Source organism: Triturus cristatus, chromosome 6 (assembly GCF_964204655.1).
Source record: "Triturus cristatus chromosome 6, aTriCri1.1, whole genome shotgun sequence".
Lineage (NCBI taxonomy): Eukaryota > Metazoa > Chordata > Amphibia > Caudata > Salamandridae > Triturus > Triturus cristatus.
In genome coordinates, this window is record NC_140589.1 from 529,744,176 (window position 1) to 529,762,470 (window position 18,295).

The window sequence follows — 18,295 nt, forward strand, 5'->3', positions numbered from 1 at the left end:
CAGATAAAGAGACATAGCGGAATGAGACAGTGCTAAGTCCCTGCTCTGAGGGAGGTACAGAGGAGCTAAAGGAGGTACAAAGAGACAGGGCTGACCTCTAGCAAGCAAGGGTTTTTAAAGGACAATGACAGACAAATGAAAAGCAATGGCAAAAAAGGGGATGACTTGATGCACAGACAGCACAGCTGTCTCTCCGAGACCTGCAGTAATCTGTCTTGCTCGACCTAAAAAGGACTCTGTTGAAGGTCAACAATATTTACGCTGCACCCAGACAAATAGGCAAAATAGGAAAGACATAACAAATAAGAAGCAATGTCGGACTGTTTTATTTGTCAGTCTGTGTAATACATTTTAATAAATATTGATCCCTAAAGAGAATCCAGCTTTTAGGAGGAGTCGGTCCCTGAAGAATTGCACTCAGATGGGCAAACAGGTACTGGCAAACGTTAAGTTGACAAACTGTAGACTGGAATCAATTCCGTTTTTTGGGCATAGCAGCGCTGAAGAGTTCAAATAAAGCATACCCTGTTCCTGTAATAAGAACAACAGTGTTAGTAAGAGAATGTTGATTGCATTCCCAACATTCCAATTAAATACATGAATATCTGTGGCTTGAAAAACACAAGCAAGGCTAAACAGGAATAAAATGGTAATAGCTGTCATGCCCACTTATACATATGAATCACTACCATAGGGCATTGACAGCCCAATCCTTAGGTCCATGCTTTTTGCCTGGAAACTGACACAAATCTGAAGATGCAAAAATGGCACTAGGCAGGTATAAAGGCGGTCAGTCGTAAACGCAAATACCATATGGGAATTTTTGTATATAAGAGGAAGGGAAAAAGTCATCCCTGGGTCATGGAGATTGGGATTAAATCCAAAACATATATAAAACATTTTACTTAATTACATACGACAAATACATTGGCTACAGTCACTTAACCAATAGGCGGCGACAAATATTGGGAAAGCTGTGCAACTAAGACATGCTAAATATACGAGTAGCAATGCAGAAGAATTTGAATGTTTCGAAATGTACAAATCAGTCAGAACCTGTATGGCTCTACAGAACATGTGGCAATTACATGTTAATTTCAAAAGTCTTGGCAGGTAGTACACTTGCAAGGTATAGCATGCTATACATGGACTATTAGTAAACTACTAAATAGGAATTAGAAATAAAAAAGTCTGGCAAACGTACCTGCAAGTGAGAGAACCATTGTGAGTCTGTAGAGTAATGCATCACTTAATCCTCCCTTTAGATACACTGGCCTGCCATTATCCTCCTGAACAAAGGTTTTGGAAATAATGGAAAAAATAAAAGCATATTATTTATATCCATGCAATTTTAATTTCTATGCCAAAACATTTCTTAAAACCAGTAAAGAAAGGAAAAGTTACTTCCCCGAAACAGACAGTTTCTAGTTCCCTTGCACAGTTTTATTCTGTTGATGAGGAACTTTAAAAGTAAAGTCCTAGTTTAGTTTACTTCATCTTCTACAAAGAGAGCACCGTCCACCCTGCAGTAAATGACTACTTGGTGCAAAACATTGCGGCAATGGTATTCTGACAGCCCCCAAGGCATGAACAGATGCTTTCTAGTCCATCATATACCTCTTGCATGAAGACCAACTCTTGCCCTGTAAGCTACAGCTGGCACTTTCCTACTGCCAAAGTGCTCAGGTTATCCTTCCATCTCCTAACGGATACCTCACCCCACATTGAATAGAGGCTACTGGCTACCTAGGACTGGCATTGAAACTGCGGCCTGGTAGGCTAGTGTGACCCTTGCTGTACAGAGTCTCGCACTGGATCCACAATGGACTGTGCATCCACTACGTGCTACAACCCTGCAAGATAACGCCGCCACTCTGCTGTATCCAATCTACTCTGCCTAGAATGCCCCACTGAAGGCATTGTTAGTACAGGAAGGCCAGAGGACCACTAGCTGTGCATCTGCAGGGCTCGAAAAAAATCCACTCATCCACTGGCATCTGCGAGTCAGATTCCAAAAAGGAGGAGCTATTTTTAAGGTCCTACTCGCCCCTACACTTCCGGGGGGTTAAGACATTCAACTGGGACGTGGCAAATGCATAAGGGGGGCTTATGGCTCGCTTGTAACCTCACAGCTTTCCAAGGACAGGCAACAGAAGGACGTTATTGGCGCCGGGGCTCGTCTCTACCATCACCACTTTTTAGAAGAGACTTACTACAGAAGGACGGTACAGGCGTCCTTTTTTCAGGGAACATACATGGCAATTACATGAAACTACGCCTATAAGCCACTTCCCTTTACTAAGATTACTACTACAAAAGGGCTTCACACATATTACAAAGGTCTCTTCGGAAACCTAGATCGTATCAGCCATTACTTAGTCTAGACTACTCAACCTGAGTGCCATACAGGATCAGTGGCTTTGTACCACTGCTTTAGCCTTATAAATGTCACTGGCCTGACGAAACGTGTCGGCTGTACTTACCTGACTGGCTGTTTTCCACCAATTGAAAATACAAGCTTCTGTGACAAAAACACTTGGCCGCGGTTCTCAAATTATTGAATGTACGGAACACAGGGAGCCCCATCCGCTCTGCCATTTTCAGCAAAGGAAAGCTTTCCCGAGGAGCCGGAGTCGAGTGAGAGTGCCGGACCCTCCTCTTGCTCCAGACAACAGGCTGGGCGGGAGGGGAGCAGGCGGTGCTTGACTGCACCGCGGCGTCGGCTGGAGGAGGCGCGGTGGCCCCGGGACTTTGACTGGCCGCCCAGGGAGTGTGGGGGCCGCTGGAGAGAGACGACCTCCGTCTGTGTGAGGCGCTGTGGAACCGGAGATCGCCGATCCGGGTCTGCGACTTCTTGGGGGCGCCGAGATCCGTGCGGTGGCAGGAGGACGGGACTTTGTGCGCCTCCCGCCTGGCGTTCCCGGCCCTGTCTGGTCGTTGTTCACCCGCAGAGCTGCCCCCCACCACCAGGGAGAAGGGACTGTAAAGCGGAGGGAGGTGAGTGATCGAGGCTCAGCCCCCTCCTGAAGACCAGGGGGTAGAGATCCAAGTGTTGGGGCGGGGAAGGATGCAGCATTGTAGGGACTTTGGATGCTTTCATCATAAGAGCAGAATCCCTGGTGCCACATCACATCCAGCTGACGGAAAGCAGGGTGTCGACTGAACTGGCGCAGGCACAGACGCTCATCGCTCGGGCATATTGCCCTGTCAAAATCACCAATCGCGAGTAGGCGGAGCCAGTCTGTGATCCCAGAGGGGGATCCGTGTTGTACTATAGAATCACAGTCACGCCCTTCAAGTCCATCACAGTGTCCGCCACAGTGTCCAGGGAGGGTCAAGGATGGTACTGGTATTAGTCACAATCAAGGGTCAAAGGGGGAGGAGGGTAAAGAGGCCCATAATTCAGTTAAGGCGGGCAAGAGTGCGATTGTTAAGATCCATGAGGAAATGGATGACAGTATGATTGAGGGTGTTAATGAAAATGCTGCGGTCCCGATTTTAGCCAGGGGAAATAGGTCAGTTACGACACGGTCTCAGAAAAAAGCAAGTCCAGCAGTTTGTGAGCCGGTGGCGAAAGGGGGTGGGAATAAAAATCGAAATTAACCAAACAGCCCAGGCAAAAAAACAAAGGGGGCACCCCCAAGAAACATAAGTAAGCACTCGACTGGTGCAGCTGGGGCGAGGGAGGAGGGGGCAGATGATTTAAACAAAGTAGCTCAATGTCCCAATGTGGTGCACGAGGAGATTGGTTTAGAACTTGGTTTAGAACTTGTCAGGAACAGCGCACTTGGGGCAAAATCGAGCATCTCCTTATCCTTGCCTTAAAACCCTTATTATCTAAATTAGACCAGATTGAGTCTCACTTGATGGAGATGGGAAATTGGAGAAAGGGTCCCGAGTTGCACCAGGAGAGTTTGACAAGTGGGAAAAGTGTGGATATTACAGGGAGGACCGTTAGTGATCATGTGGAGGCAGAGATAAGGCCTTCTGATGGGAAGAATGGACTAGGAGCACAGAGGGTCAAACAAGTGCACGGTACTGGAAAAAACCAGGACCAAGGAAATGCAATTAATGAGGGTGAGACAGAGGCAAGAACCTACTCCGGATCAGGCTACTAGGGGGATCACGAGTAAGGAATATAACAGGGACTCAGAGGGCGAAGGCTGTGTGCAGGGATCGAAGGGATTGATACACCTAGATCTCCCTCCTGCATGCAGCCCATACACATTGGTTCTCGTGGGCGTGCCGGCACCCAAAGGGAACACCCGGGAAACGACAAACATTAATAAACAAGACGGCACACTGGCTAAGTCAGAATGCAAGGTTTAATGGTATAGACCTTAGGCATATTTTAATGGCGAGGCGAGTAGCATGGGTAGGGAAGTCAAAAAATATACCCAGGGGACTGTGTTGTAGTAACCCTCAGGCACCCTAACCTGGTGGACAAAGCACTTCGCTGCTTCAGAGATCGAGCGTGGGAGGAACGATTAGCGATCGGCTTGTTGCCCCTGGAATTTTTTTTATAGAAAGCCGGCAAGATTAGCATTGGAGGCTAGCATTGAGCAGGGAGAGTGAGATATCCCCTTACGCAACAGGTTCGAGCCACTGCTTAGAGGGAGAGTTTTAAGTGAGGTGGATTGACGGTGGGCGAAAAATGGAAGGGCACAGCAGCTAGACCAAACAAAAGAATAAGGTAGGGTCCCACAGGGTGTTGACGCGGGGTATGGGAAGAACATGGACCTGTTAATGGAAAATGTAGGGATGGCAGGGAGGATTGCCACTACGGTAGCACTGGAAGAGGGAATCACACTAGAAAGAGTAGCACAGGACCCCATAAACTTGTCACAGTTGGAATTACACAAGGTTAAAAATTCCAATATAATAAAAATAACATCTTGGAATATTGCAGGGCTTGCGTCCAAAATAGAGGACCCCGATTGGCTGCAATATATTCAGGGTTTCCAGATATGTTTACAGGAAACCTGGATAATAGATTGTAGTAATATTCACTTAGTAGGTTACAAGCGCTTTGCTGTCCCGGCACGAAAGTCCAGCTCAGGGAGAGCCATGGGGGATGGTGTATTTTTGTGGACCTACAATTGGGAAGCACTTGGACCGATCTAAAATGGTCCTCTGCTTGTATGCAGGCCCTTAGGTTCTCCAATTATGGGGACTGTATTCTCTTGGTTAATTTTTATAACCCAACATCACAAAAAAAGACAGGGTCTGGTGTGGAAGAGTTAGATGCTAGGCTCACTGCAGGGATTTGGGTCTACAAGGGGGCGGTGGCCCCGTTGGTAGCCGTTGTGGGTGATTTTAACTGTCATCTTTGCCCTGTCTTGAGACTGGCTCAAGGAAATTGGTCTTCGTGCCCGGTTAGGATCGGACCACACTTTGAGCACTCAATTGAGGGCAATGAGCTGGGAAGGGTGTTAAGCAAACACGCCCTTGAGCACACTGTGGATTTGATAACCAAAGAGAGATTAATCCCACTTTTAAGGGGAGGGGGTGCTCCTCTTTCATTGATTTTATAGTAGTCTCTAAATTTTTTAAAAGACCGGGTTAGTGGGGCTGATATTGACCCAAGTGCTTTTAGTGACCACAACCCTCCAACATTGGTGGTTGAGGGTGTGGTCACTAAAAAAAAAAAAAAAAAAAAAAAAAAAAATAATCTAAAAAGAAGGGAAGAGGTGGCAGCTTAGAGAAAATAACAGACCAGGGGAGAAGGTTAAAATGGGCCAAAGTGGATGGATGTACCTTTTATAAAAAAACTCATAAGAGAAGGCAAGAGAGAGCTAGAAAGGTGCCTGGACCCCGTGGTTGAGGGTCCAGAAGTAGGTAAATGCTTTGAGGCAGTTGCCCATCTAGTGGACAAGTTGTTGTGCTCCACCCACCATGGTCCAGTTATGGATAATCCAAGATGGTTCGACAAATCCTGCACTTTAGCCCTTAAAAATTTTAAAAGTTGTTTACAAATCTCACCAAGGGATAAGTTGAAAGTAAAAGAGTCGAGGCTGATTTATAATCAGGCCGTTAAATGCAGGAAAGAGCCATTCAAACACAGGCCTGGGAAGACCTAAGGGAGGCTGCCTTAAGGAGGGACACATCCGCTTTCTGGAAAATAATTAATAATCCATGCTTCCAGGATGCTAGTGTTCCCGCACTCGGCACCAATATCTTGCCGGAAGATTGGGTAGCTCATTGCAAAGGCCTTTATAATTATGTAGCGGATAGCACAATCCCCTCTGAGGTGGAGGCAGGGGAGGTACCTGCAATTATGTTTACGTTGGAGGAGATCATTGGGGGAAGACAGGGTCTATCCCCTAATAAAGCGCCAGGACCGGATGGCATTCCCCCGGATCTTTTTCTAAGTAATATTGAGTTGTGGGCGCCCATAATGACAAGAGTGATTAATGCTGCAGTAATGTTTGGCTGTCCCAGTTCGTGGTCCACAGCGATAAATTGTCCCTATTGTCAAAAAAGGGCGTAGGGACAATCCTCAATGTTATCACCCAATCTCTCTGATCTACGTCACAGCGAAAGTTATGAGACGTGTGATTTTTAGCACGATTGATGGATTGGTCGGAGGAGAATCGGATCTCATTACTGATGTTCAATATGGTTTTAGACCGGGGAAATCTACATCCGACCAGTGTATAAATCTATATTTACTAGTGGCTAAATATACTCTAGCAAGTGAGGGGGTCGGTCTATTTAGGCTTTATGGACCCAACGGCCGCATTTGACCATGTAAACAGGGAAAAAATATGGGCCCTTTTAAGTAGGTTGGGGCTGGATGGGGGACTTATAAATATACTTGGGGACCTACATTGTAATACATCTGCTAGAGTCCGATATAACGCGAGGGGAACCTATCAGCATTGTTCTCATGCACCAGTGGGGTTAGACAAGGGTGCATTTTGGCCCCCTTTCTGTTCTACCTATATATTAATGGATTGGAGCAAGCATTACTTGATCTAAAGGTGGATTCCCCCAGGGTAGGATCTAGGCCAATCCCGGTTCTGCTCTACGCAGACGACGCGGTACTTCTAGCACGCACACCCAGGGGCTTGCAGCGTCTAATAGACGGTTTTGTTAATTTCATGGACACGCTGGATTTGTCGGGCAATCTTTCTAAATCTTTGTTATGGAGGTTGGACGCAAACCCATTAAGAAATTTGCTTATAAAATGGGTGACAATAGTATAGGGAAAGTACAATATTTCTCATATCTAGGCATTTTATTTGATGGGCGTTTAAATTTTAAAATTTTACTGGAGGAACGATGCATAAAGTTAGTCTCGGCCACAGGATCCATTATGAATTATGGACGCAGGCTGGGACGGTGGTCCCCGGAGCAGATAGCAAGATTGTACACCTCAATTTGCTGTGCTAAGGTGTTATATGGAGCTGAACTTTGGGGCTGTAAAGAAGTCCATCAGCTTCAGACAGAGGAGAATAAATACCAGAGATCCCTACTAAACATTCCCCAAAGTTACTCGTCTTAGGTCACCCATGAGGAATTAGGATTGGCTTATATAGAGGATGTGGTTCATTTGAAGCAGATTATGGCCTGGATTAGGATATGGGTAAACCCAGAGGCTGAACTAAACCGGCAAATAATTATGGACAGCATCAGTAGGGATAAAGGGTTGTCCATTCCTTGGTTGAGACATGTAAAGTCCTCTCTTGAGTCCATTGGATGTAAAAACCTCTTTAGTACCCCCATGGTAATTACCCGTTTGGACAGGAAATTGGTGATGAAAATATATTTTATATATGTCCAATTGCAGAGAGAAACGAAAGAAGGGGGAAAGAACTCTGTGATAGCTTACAATATGTTGAAAACGGTGGTGGGGATGGAACCGTATTTGATCCATGTGTAATGCTCAGGATAGGTTTTTAATCACCCGTTTTAGGCTCAATCTTTTACATCACTTGTTATCTGTACCTCACGGTTTTACTGTTTCGGTTGAGCAGAAGGGTCCCTGTGGCTGCGATCTACGATCTCCTCAGGATACCCTTCATTTTGTATTGTTATGCCCATTTTATTCAGTGCCGAGACGTCGATTTTTAGTTGGTATTTTAAAACAGGCTAAATTCTAGCAGGCCAGGGTCACCTTGTTACACCTACAAATGGTAAATGACTCTCAGACTCAGTTTTGTGTGGTGAATTTCCTGAAGATGGCCTTAAGAATAAGGAAAACAAGACGGGTTTGCAGAAGCAAAAATTAGTACTGTATTTGATGTATAACAGCATGGATTTTAATTGCTATGTGCTTTTATGGTGTTTTCTAGATGCCGAATAAAGATTTGATTGATTGAATGTACTAATTACTAAAGAACAGTGGAAACACTTTGTGGATTGTTTTTTAAAAATGTATTTTGAGTTTAAGAACATTCAACTGCGAGACAGCAATACAGTATTACGTGCACTTAATACACTTTGTGAGCAGGCGGTTAATAATTCCAATTTCAAACGGAACAGATAACCAATACAGACCCCCATATGTACAGCTCTACATCAGAACACACTTAGTACTTGTAGAATCTGTTTAAATTGTGGAAGAGTAGGTCGCACACTGCTCGTCACACCAGCAAGTTGCCCCAAAGGACTGTGGGAAGTGTAGTGGCGACGGCGGGTACGCCTACGCCTATGCCACGAAATGTAAATAGAACAGTATGTGTAGCGTTAGCCATCCCTAGACACGTGTTTCGAGGCAGTTGCCTCTCGTCAGCAGGGAGCAGGTCAATGTAAGGGGTGCCGTGTGGACTGCCAAAATGTAATTAAAAGCAGGTCAAGTACCTCTACAGTCCTTTGGGGCAACTTGCTGGTGTGACGAGCAGTGCGCGACCAACCTTTGCACAATTTATTATGGCTCCCTTGAGCCAACGGGCTGACGAGCCTTGGATCTGCACCTGCGCGCCATGAGAGGTACTTGACCTGTTTTAATTACATTTTGGCAGTCCACACGGCACCCCTTTACACTGACCTGCTCCCTGCTGACGAGAGGCAACTACCTCGAAACACGTGTCCAGGGATGGCTAACGCAACACATACTGTTCTTTATACATCGTGGCATAGGCGTACCCGCCGTCGCCACTACATTTACCACAGTCCTTTGGGGCAACTTGCTGGTGTGACGAGCAGTGTGCGACCAACCTTTGCACAATTTATTATGGCTCCCTTGAGCCAACGGGCTGACGAGCCTTGGATCTGCACCTGCGCGCCATGAGAGGTACTTGACCTGTTTTAATTACATTTTGGCAGTCCACACGGCACCCCTTTACACGGACCTGCTCCCTGCTGACGAGAGGCAACTACCTCGAAACACGTGTCCAGGGATGGCTAACGCAACACATACTGTTCTTTATACATCGTGGCATAGGCGTACCCGCCGTCGCCACTACATTTACCACAGTCCTTTGGGGCAACTTGCTGGTGTGACGAGCAGTGTGCGACCAACCTTTGCACAATTTATTATGGCTCACTTGTAGAATCTATTGGCAGGCATACCTTCTAGGGCATTACTTCATGCTGAATTAAACCTATACATTCTAAGTGCATGAACTGCAGACCTCATCTCGATCCCACGTACTGCATGATATCAACTGGTGAATCGTCACTGTTGTCAGAGTATGTCGGTAAATATTATACAATTTCCTAAAGTTTGTTGGCCTATTGCATGGGGGGGGGGGGGGGGGGGGGGGGGGAGATGAGGATGCTGAAGAGTTCTGTCTGCGTGCTGCAATATGTCATGTCTTTTTTCCACTGCTGGATCGTGGGTAGTGGGCCACAAGACCAATTAATCGCCACCCTGTGCTTGGCCAGCAGCATTCCCATTTCAATCACGTGTCGAACCCCTTTTGGTATTGATTTAGAATAGCCCAATAATGCCAGGGTTGGGTCAGGGTCCAGCGTTATCTTAGTGATGTGACTTAATTCTTAAAATAGAGATACCCAGTATGCCGCAATGCCAGGACACACCCAGGAGAGGTGGAGGAAGTCGGCCGACTGTCCATGACGACGGTCGCAGGCGTCTATATCTCTTAACCCGCATCTATGCAGCTTCTCAGGGTTGTAATATACCCGATTTAAATATTTAAAGTGAACCAGCCGGTGTGTACCATTAAGAGACACACTGGGTACTAGTGCAGCAGTAGGTCCACATAGCATCGTCTATTTCTATGGTTAAATCGCGCTGCCATGCCAAGCGGGCCTTTGTATAATGATTGGCTCTATAGGACATGGATATGGTATAAAGTTTAGATACTATACGCTTTGGGGAAGTAGAACGTATAATGTATGTGAATGCCAGTAGCTCCGGAGGTTTAAGGTAATCATCCTCAAGTAAGTCTCTCAGCGCAGTGCGAGTTCTATAAAATTGAAATTGCGTCAAGGTGTTAAGCGCCGGTTCGGCAGTACTAAAATCGTCCCATCTTTTGGAGACCCCATCCTCAAACAGATCCCCAACTGTGTGTACGCCCATAGTGTTTAGTGCGCATATGACTCCTTTTTATTTACAAGGTGCAAGCCACCGCACCATTCTAGTCGGGGCTTATGGCCAAGAAAGAATCACTCCAGCCTGCTGCTGCAATAGGTAGTCCCAGGCATGCGTTGTGGAATTTATAGAATCTAAAATACATGTTCTCCAGTCAGCTGACTGATACAGCATAGATGGGAGTGGTGTTGCCACCTATGTTTCAATTCTAAGATGCAGTATGGCAGGGGAACCATGTATCCAATAATGAGCGTGTGTGCATTGTGCCATTCTGTAATATAAATCAAAATCTGGTGCACTCAGAGCTCCCAAAGAATATGGTAAAACCAGTATTTTCCACATGACATGCGGTTGCTTACCTGCCCATGCCAATCTAACCAACGTTGTGAGGCAGTCAAAGAAAGCCCGGGCTATCACCATGGGAATATTGGTGAATAAAAATAATAGACGTGGCAAAACCACCATTTTCCTAATGGATATTCTACCCAGCAGGGATAGAGGAAGTTTAATCCATATTTCAATATAGTCTTCAAGTTTGCTAAAGGTCACCCCATAATTTTCCCTGAACACTGTCCGAGTCGGTGTGTATTTTGATGCCCAAATAACGTACCGCTTCAGTTGTCCATAAGAGAGGGTAATCTAGGTCAAATTAAGGAATGCATGGTGTAAGTGGGAAGATAATGGATTTCGGCCAGTTAACGTGAAGGCCAGACAATGCTCCGAAGCGCACTACCTTACGGAGTACTGCCGAGAGATTGGATTCAGGGTGTCTGACGTAAAGGAGTGTTTCATCCACGTACGTAGAAACTAATTTTATAGTGCGGAAAGCATATACCCCGGTTTTGATAGTATTCCCGTAGCGCACATGCCAATGGCTCTGCCACCAAGGCATAAAGCAATGGAGACAACGGGCAGCCTTGCCGCGTGTCCCTGGAGATATGTATTGGGTCTGTGACAATGTTGCCTATTTTGATCCTGTCGTGGGTTTACTATAAAGAATGCCTAATAGCTGTAGGAATACAGGTCCCACTCCCATCCTAGTCAGCACCTGTGACATGAACGGCCATTCAACCACAGTACCAGTGACGCACATATCATCAAAAAGCGTAGCCAGGTGTGGGAGCAATAAATCAATGAATGTCTTATAGAACGTAACAGTAAGGCCAGCAGAACCAGGAGCACTAACTGTTCGCATGCTGGCTTAGGCTAGCAATATTTTGTCTCTATGGGTCTCATAAGGAATTCCCTGTGCGTGTTAGTCAGCCGCGGTAACTTGATATGTGCCAAGTAATCAATAATATCTTCTTCTGAGGCTGTGTCCCTTGCGGTATATAGCTCAGTATAATATTGCCGGAATCTGGCCGCTATCTTTTTCATCCGATAAGCACGTGCCCTCAGCCGACCTAATACCCACCATTTGCGTAGCCTCCCTTCTTTTTTTGAGTAACTGTGCTAATATCGCTCCGGGTCTCTCATTCACCATATGCTGTAGCTGTGGCATATTTGCCCAGATGTTTAATTTCGTCATCCGCCACAGTATTGTATTCTTCCAGTAATTCTGCCAGTTCCCTATCTGCCGTATCATCCATCACCCAACAAGAGGCGACGCTCAGTAACCTTAATCTTCCCCTCTAAATCAGTTAGACGGTTGCGTATGGATCTAAGGATCCCCGAATGCTTTGATATGGTGATCCCCCTAATATAGACTTTAAAGGATTCCCAAACAATTTGATAGTCGTTGACTTAGCCTACATTCTTGTCAAAAAATCTCTGTAGCCTCGGCCAGTTCTTCTTTAAAAACAGTGTCCAGTAGGGAGGAAACCTCCAGGTGAATGGGGGAATGCTCCTGCGGGGCATGTCCAACACCAGAGGATCGGGGAGTGATCAGAGAGTGTACGAGGCAACACTTGGCAAGTATGGACCCTATCGCAGAGTGAACTAGCTGCGAGCAAATAATCTATACGTGTGTATATTATGATAAGCAGAATAATGTGTATAGCCCCCCTGTTGTGGGTGCGTCCTTCGCCATACATCGTGTAAATCAAACCTAACTAACAGACATTCAATGTCCCTGGCAGCAGCAGAGGTGCGTCTCATGGGGCCTCTCGATCTGTCTAATCTGGGGTCCCGGATCAAATTAAGGTTCCCCCCCATAGTTGTGGATCCCACAGTGACAGCTCACTCTTCCGGCCAACTCAGTAAAAAAATTATAATAATTCCGGGTTGTCAAAGTTCGGGCCACAAATATTGACCAGAAGTATATCCATGCCCTTCCCACCACACTTAGTGAGCACATACCTGCCTTCAGTGTCAGTCGCCAGCAGAGTGAAAGTTAGGGCTGACTTGGTATTAACCCATGTAAGGACCCCTCGCGCGTGCGTGGTGAAGCCTGCAGCATGGACGTTGCCAAGTAGGCCTCCATAACTTAACATAGGGGAATTGAGTAGTAGATGCGTTTCTTGCAATAATGCCACATCAATGGAGTGCCTCTTCAAATGCCAGGACTTTGCGGATTTTCCTGTGATCATTCAGGCCTCTGACGTTCCATGTGAGTATTCTAAGTGTGCCTACATCGGAGTCATGCCCGCTCTCCGTCGTTAGTGTCATCCAGTGTAACCATAGCTCAGTTTTATGCAGTACAATAGTCTTGCAGTGAACAGAAAAGCTTATTGTTTGCTTATAACATTGGCTGAGTCCCAACTCCCTCCCGCCCCCCACCTCGAGGCCCCCCAAACCAGGACCCGACGAAAAAAAGACCCAACATGCCCCACAAATCCAAACAGTCATACTTTTGATCCAAACCAATTTGAACCCACCTCCTGCTGTCCCTCCCAACAAGAGATGTCAAAAACAATCTCCCCAGTGTGTGATTCACACACAGGCAGAGGTTGCCAACAGTATGATATTGATCCGACCGTTCGAAATGAATGGTCCCCTCCGCACTTCAACTAAACAATATTATGCATCAACGTGTAGCATACATATCCTACAGACCGCAGTGATATTATCAATCAGGTGGCCGTGCCTGCCCAACTATCGTACCTTAGCACCACCAACACCCTGAGGGAATAGGTATATACAGAGAAGCTGTGTTACTTCAAAATCATATATGGACCTCAAGGAGCCCCCAGAATACACCAATATACAGTGTAAGTCGGTCAATAACAATCGTCAGACCCAACAAGCACACATGGCTTATCTGAATCATGGTCGATCTTGTTTTCAGTCCTGCCCTTCCAAAGAGCCTCCCACCGCTCCAGACCAATCGCCCTTATCCGGGCTTTTTGTAGAAGTTTCGGGTCCGTGAAAATTAGCGATCTTACTTGACGTTTGACACTGAGACGAGGCGGAAAAAGCAGCGCATAGTCAATATTCTGGTCCTTTAACTGTTTCTTCAGGGGGGCAAATTGACGACGTGCCAACCTTAATGGTGAAATCAGGAAACAAGGCAAGTGTAGATCCCTCGTAGTGCAAAGTCTGTTTTTCTCTAGTGACTCCACGCCGCATCCCTGTCGCGATAGTGGAGTAATTTTGATATTATTGGTCGTGGAGGGGCACCTGAAGCCGGCCTCAGGCCCAAGGATCGATGCGCCTTCCTGACCACAAACATGGACGAGAAGGGGTCTGTGCCCAGCAGTATGATCAGCAATTTCTCCACAAACTGTTCCATATTGCCAGTGATCCGCAGGTTACTTATCCGGGACCTCGCCTCCAAATCTTCAGTCTTGTCCTGCAGCCTCTGAAGCGACTTTTCCATACTTTTGCGGCCTTCTTCCATGTCCGTCTGCACCTCCTCCACCTCCGTGACACGACGTTCAGACATGTCGATGCGTTCCACGTGTTTGTCTATTCTTTCAGACATCCTATCCATGCGGTAAGAGAGGGAGTCTATGTTCGTGCCCAAGACTGTTAGCGAGTTTTGAAGGCCCTTCTCCATCGAGGCTAGCATGGTCTTGATGTCGCCATCTTGCTGACCCAGCTCCCTCTCCCCACCTGTGTCTCTATCGTCCCGAGTGCGCATGGTCCCTTGGCTTGCGCTGTTCGAAGGACAATTTTTGTTGTGTTTTTTCCATTCTGCCCATATCGATTGTTCGTTATCACACTCACCAGGAAGCTGGAGGTCATACGCGGAACCCACCAGTAGCAATACAGAGCGTGGTAGGTATGGGCACCGCAAGGAGGAGGAGGGGGGGGGGGGGGGGGGGGTAAGGGGGAGAAGGGAGTATCAATACAGATCGTCTCGCTTCCCTCAGATGTACTGTTCAGCTTAGGCAGCCACCCTCAGAGGACCAGCTCCACCAGCGGAGGCAACGTTGTGACAGTGAGCACCTCAGTTCGTGCCACGCAAGTTTCCGCGCCGGCCAGTACACAGCAACGGTGGTTGAGCGGTCTCCCAGCAGGGAAGATAGCAGAAGCTGCGCAGTAAGGGCAACAAAACACTGTGTGCGCGAGCCACTGAGAGTGCACAAGTGGCAGCCGGTACCAACGGCGAGAATGACCTCGCCCTGCCAGTTCACACAAGGATGTCTGGGCACTCAGGGCTCCTGGGTAGATGCAGATCAAGCCAGGCTAAACTGTATTGGGGAAAAAGGAATCTCAGCCAGTGTTAATCCCAAGGGGGTGGGGGGTAGGAGGAGGATTATACCACACTCCTCCACAGCCCCACAAGCTCCGTCATGACTCCATAAGGGAGAGGCCACACAGCAGGGATCTCCGCTCACAGGGCACAGGCCAGACTGTAGTGTCCGCCCCATGCTTGTACAGATCCCCAGATGCCAACCCCGGCGGGCCACCGCAGCAATCTTCATGTCACTCCCGTATACCTGAGAGTCTACTATGCGTCCCGAATGCACCGCCAAACCATACAATGGGGCGCTATGTGCTTATCCTCCTCCGCCACCGACAGCTGTAAGCAGAGCGTGTCTGCGACGCTCCAACATCTGGGCCGACTCGTGTGGGCTCGCACACCCAGCAGAGTCCCACTTCCGGTCAGCTATGGACGTACCCGGGCATGTGCGGCCTAGTCGGCACGACGCTGCCAGCTGATGTGCACCGCACTCATGCACCTCCCAGGAGGGAGCTGAAGGGCTTTGCTGAAAGAAGACCGGTTCCACACTGCAGGGTTGTGATCAGCGGGGTTTATGTCCCACACTAATGCCGGATTATTTCAGGATATTATGTTGTAAGTGCGGAGCCCTTCCCTCAAGCGGCCATCTTCGGTGCTGACAAGCTCCGCCCCCCACCCCCACTTTGTGGATTGTTATAAGGAGTGCTATGGTACTGGTCTTTCATGTTGGTACGGAGGCCCAAGGCTAAAGTATGTTATGCATTTGGGGTAGTCTGATGCATACGTCAACGGCGGCCTACCTCTTTCCGGGTAGCAGCATCACTATTTGACCCTGAAGCGCCCAGGGCCCCCCTACCACTGGGATCCTGCTCAAATGCCCAACACTCACTACTGTTGCTGAAAATGGGGAAGATCTGCGGACTCGGGAATGGTTCCTTCCACCTCTCCTCTCACCACTCTTGACCTGGGGGCGAGCTGGAGGATGAGGCGGATGGTGTTTGCCAGCAGCACTGTAAGCGATGCTCTTGATGAAACTTTGACGATGCCCCATGGGCGGAAACCATAAGGGTCTGTACCTACCGCGGTGCCCAAGCAACCTTGGCTGATACTCGGTGGAGCTGTCCTATGCAGCTATAGAGGAATTTGTCTCTGGTTCACCCCTCAGCCGGCACCTACCCAGCCGGACATCGGACTTTGTTTCTCACCTTCCCGTTGTGTTTCCTACCTGCATTCCTCACCCCTTTACCATTCCCCCTCTACCGTTTCACTCCCCATAAGACGTGTGAACGCGCTAAATCAATCACATTATTGTGTAATCTCATGTTTTTTTTCTCCTATGTCTATACTTGGCTAAGTAATTATGTAACCTGCAACTCGCTGATCCTCATGTAAAGCGCTCCGATACCTCCGGGTCTAGCTAGCGCTATAAAAAACATTGCAAATAAATAAATATGTACCACACAGCACTATATTGAAAGAAATTTTGTGTGACAATATTGTTTAACGGCACAACTGCACATTACGAGAGGTGCAATCTGATTTCGATCACTACTCGTTTCAAGTTATTGTAAAATGTGACAAGATAACAAAATTTAAAGGCATCTTTATTGCTCACAAAAAGTGAATGAGCAACAAAACCGCTTTTAAATCTTGTTAACTTGTCACATTTGCTCAGCTTTCAGAGACCGAGGTCAAGTGCATTTTAGTTAGGTCAAGTAGATGTTTCACCATACTAGACCTGCAGGTCTAGTGAAATGTTCATGATTTTTCGAGCCCGGATCTCAGCCAGAATAATCAGACACAGACCGAAGCCTTTCGATTCACTGGAAATCACTTGTTCATACATTCCTTAGATACAAACAAGACCACCTCCCTCTTCTTATGAGGCTCTATATTGCTCAAAATTAATGAAACTGCACAATAATAAGAGTCATTTCTCTGACCACAGTGGGGCCCCACTTTGTCACTGGAACGTATGGACTTGCTTGAAGGCAAAATGTCTAAAGAAGAAATTGTCAAAGTCATCCCTTCACGCAAATACCCTTGGGAGACTGGCTTACATAAGGAATTCTATCATACTAGTAGCCATCTAGTGACACCCCGGCTGTATGATGCATGGAAGGAGGCAGAATGGGCTGCTCCCTTGCCCCCACCTCGGATTCCGCTACATCTCTCCCAAATATGGCAAGGATCTCCTCAGCTGTTCCAGCTACCACACCATATCCTTAAAAGCGGACACAAAAATATTGACAATTTCTTACCATCCAGCTGTGCAAGGTTATCTGATCCCCTCACAAGTGGGAGATTGGATCATTTAATCCAGTCACTGAAGAATAACTGAATGAGTCTCTTGTGACTTCAAAAACAAAGTTTTGTTGGAAAAAATAAATAAACACACACAATTGGCATAGGACTCCACTGGAGTTAGAGAGCTACTCAATTATCCACTAACTTTTGCTGATGGTCAGGGAGACTGGCTTGATCCATGTACTTTTAGGGATGGCTTACTGGTTACAGGTGTGGAAAAGACTGTCACAGGATATCAAGATTATCTTACCCATCTCAGGACACATGGATCTACTGCAAGATGTCACTTAGGTAGAGGAAAGGTCAGTTCATAGACTGCAATGGATAAACATTTCACTATCACCTGCAAAATTATGCATCCTATGGCACTGACGTAAAGGCACTTTACCTACAGTGGATGAACAGTAATTAGAGCTTTGTAGCACATCTTGTAAGTACATGGTTTATAAATTCAGAGAATAACTAGGAGTATTCGACAAATGTATACAACCACCCCATGATGCATCTGGGGTATTTCTGATAATACTACTGGGTTGATCAACTGATCCATTAACAACCGGATGTTTAGAGACAAAAAAAAAAACAAACGGACCAGAAATCAGAAGTACTAGATTTTACCTATGAGGTAGCTACACCACATACACTGCAGACGCCACATAAACCCCCACCACCTGCAAAGCTTGCACCACAAGCAGTGGGATGGATCAGATCGGAGGCAAAGCCTCCCTGCGAAGCCATCCCATGGCATGCAACATGGTTGGCCCACGTGGCATGCCTAAACGGTTTAAACCAAGGGACGTAATTGGAATTACATAACTGGGCGACATCTGGGAGGGTAAATAAATGAAATCCTTCAATCTAGTGGCATTAGAATTCTCCCTTCGCTAGTCCATAATATTCTGAAACTAACAGCTACATCA

The 18,295-nt window shown here is 46.9% G+C and overlaps 1 protein-coding gene across 1 annotated transcript in view; it reads right to left on the reverse strand.

The window, feature by feature from the left end:
* Window positions 1-310: 310 nt before the first annotated feature.
* COX7A2 (cytochrome c oxidase subunit 7A2) overlaps window positions 311-18,295 on the reverse strand; it is a 46,851-nt gene continuing 28,866 nt past the window's right edge. The window contains exons 3-4 of the mRNA XM_085610960.1: window positions 1,205-1,289; window positions 311-531 (exon numbers count right to left, since the gene is read on the reverse strand). Of these exons, the coding sequence (XP_085467086.1) occupies window positions 473-531; window positions 1,205-1,289 (144 nt within the window). The 3' untranslated portion in view covers window positions 311-472. The remainder of the gene's footprint in view (window positions 532-1,204; window positions 1,290-18,295) is intronic.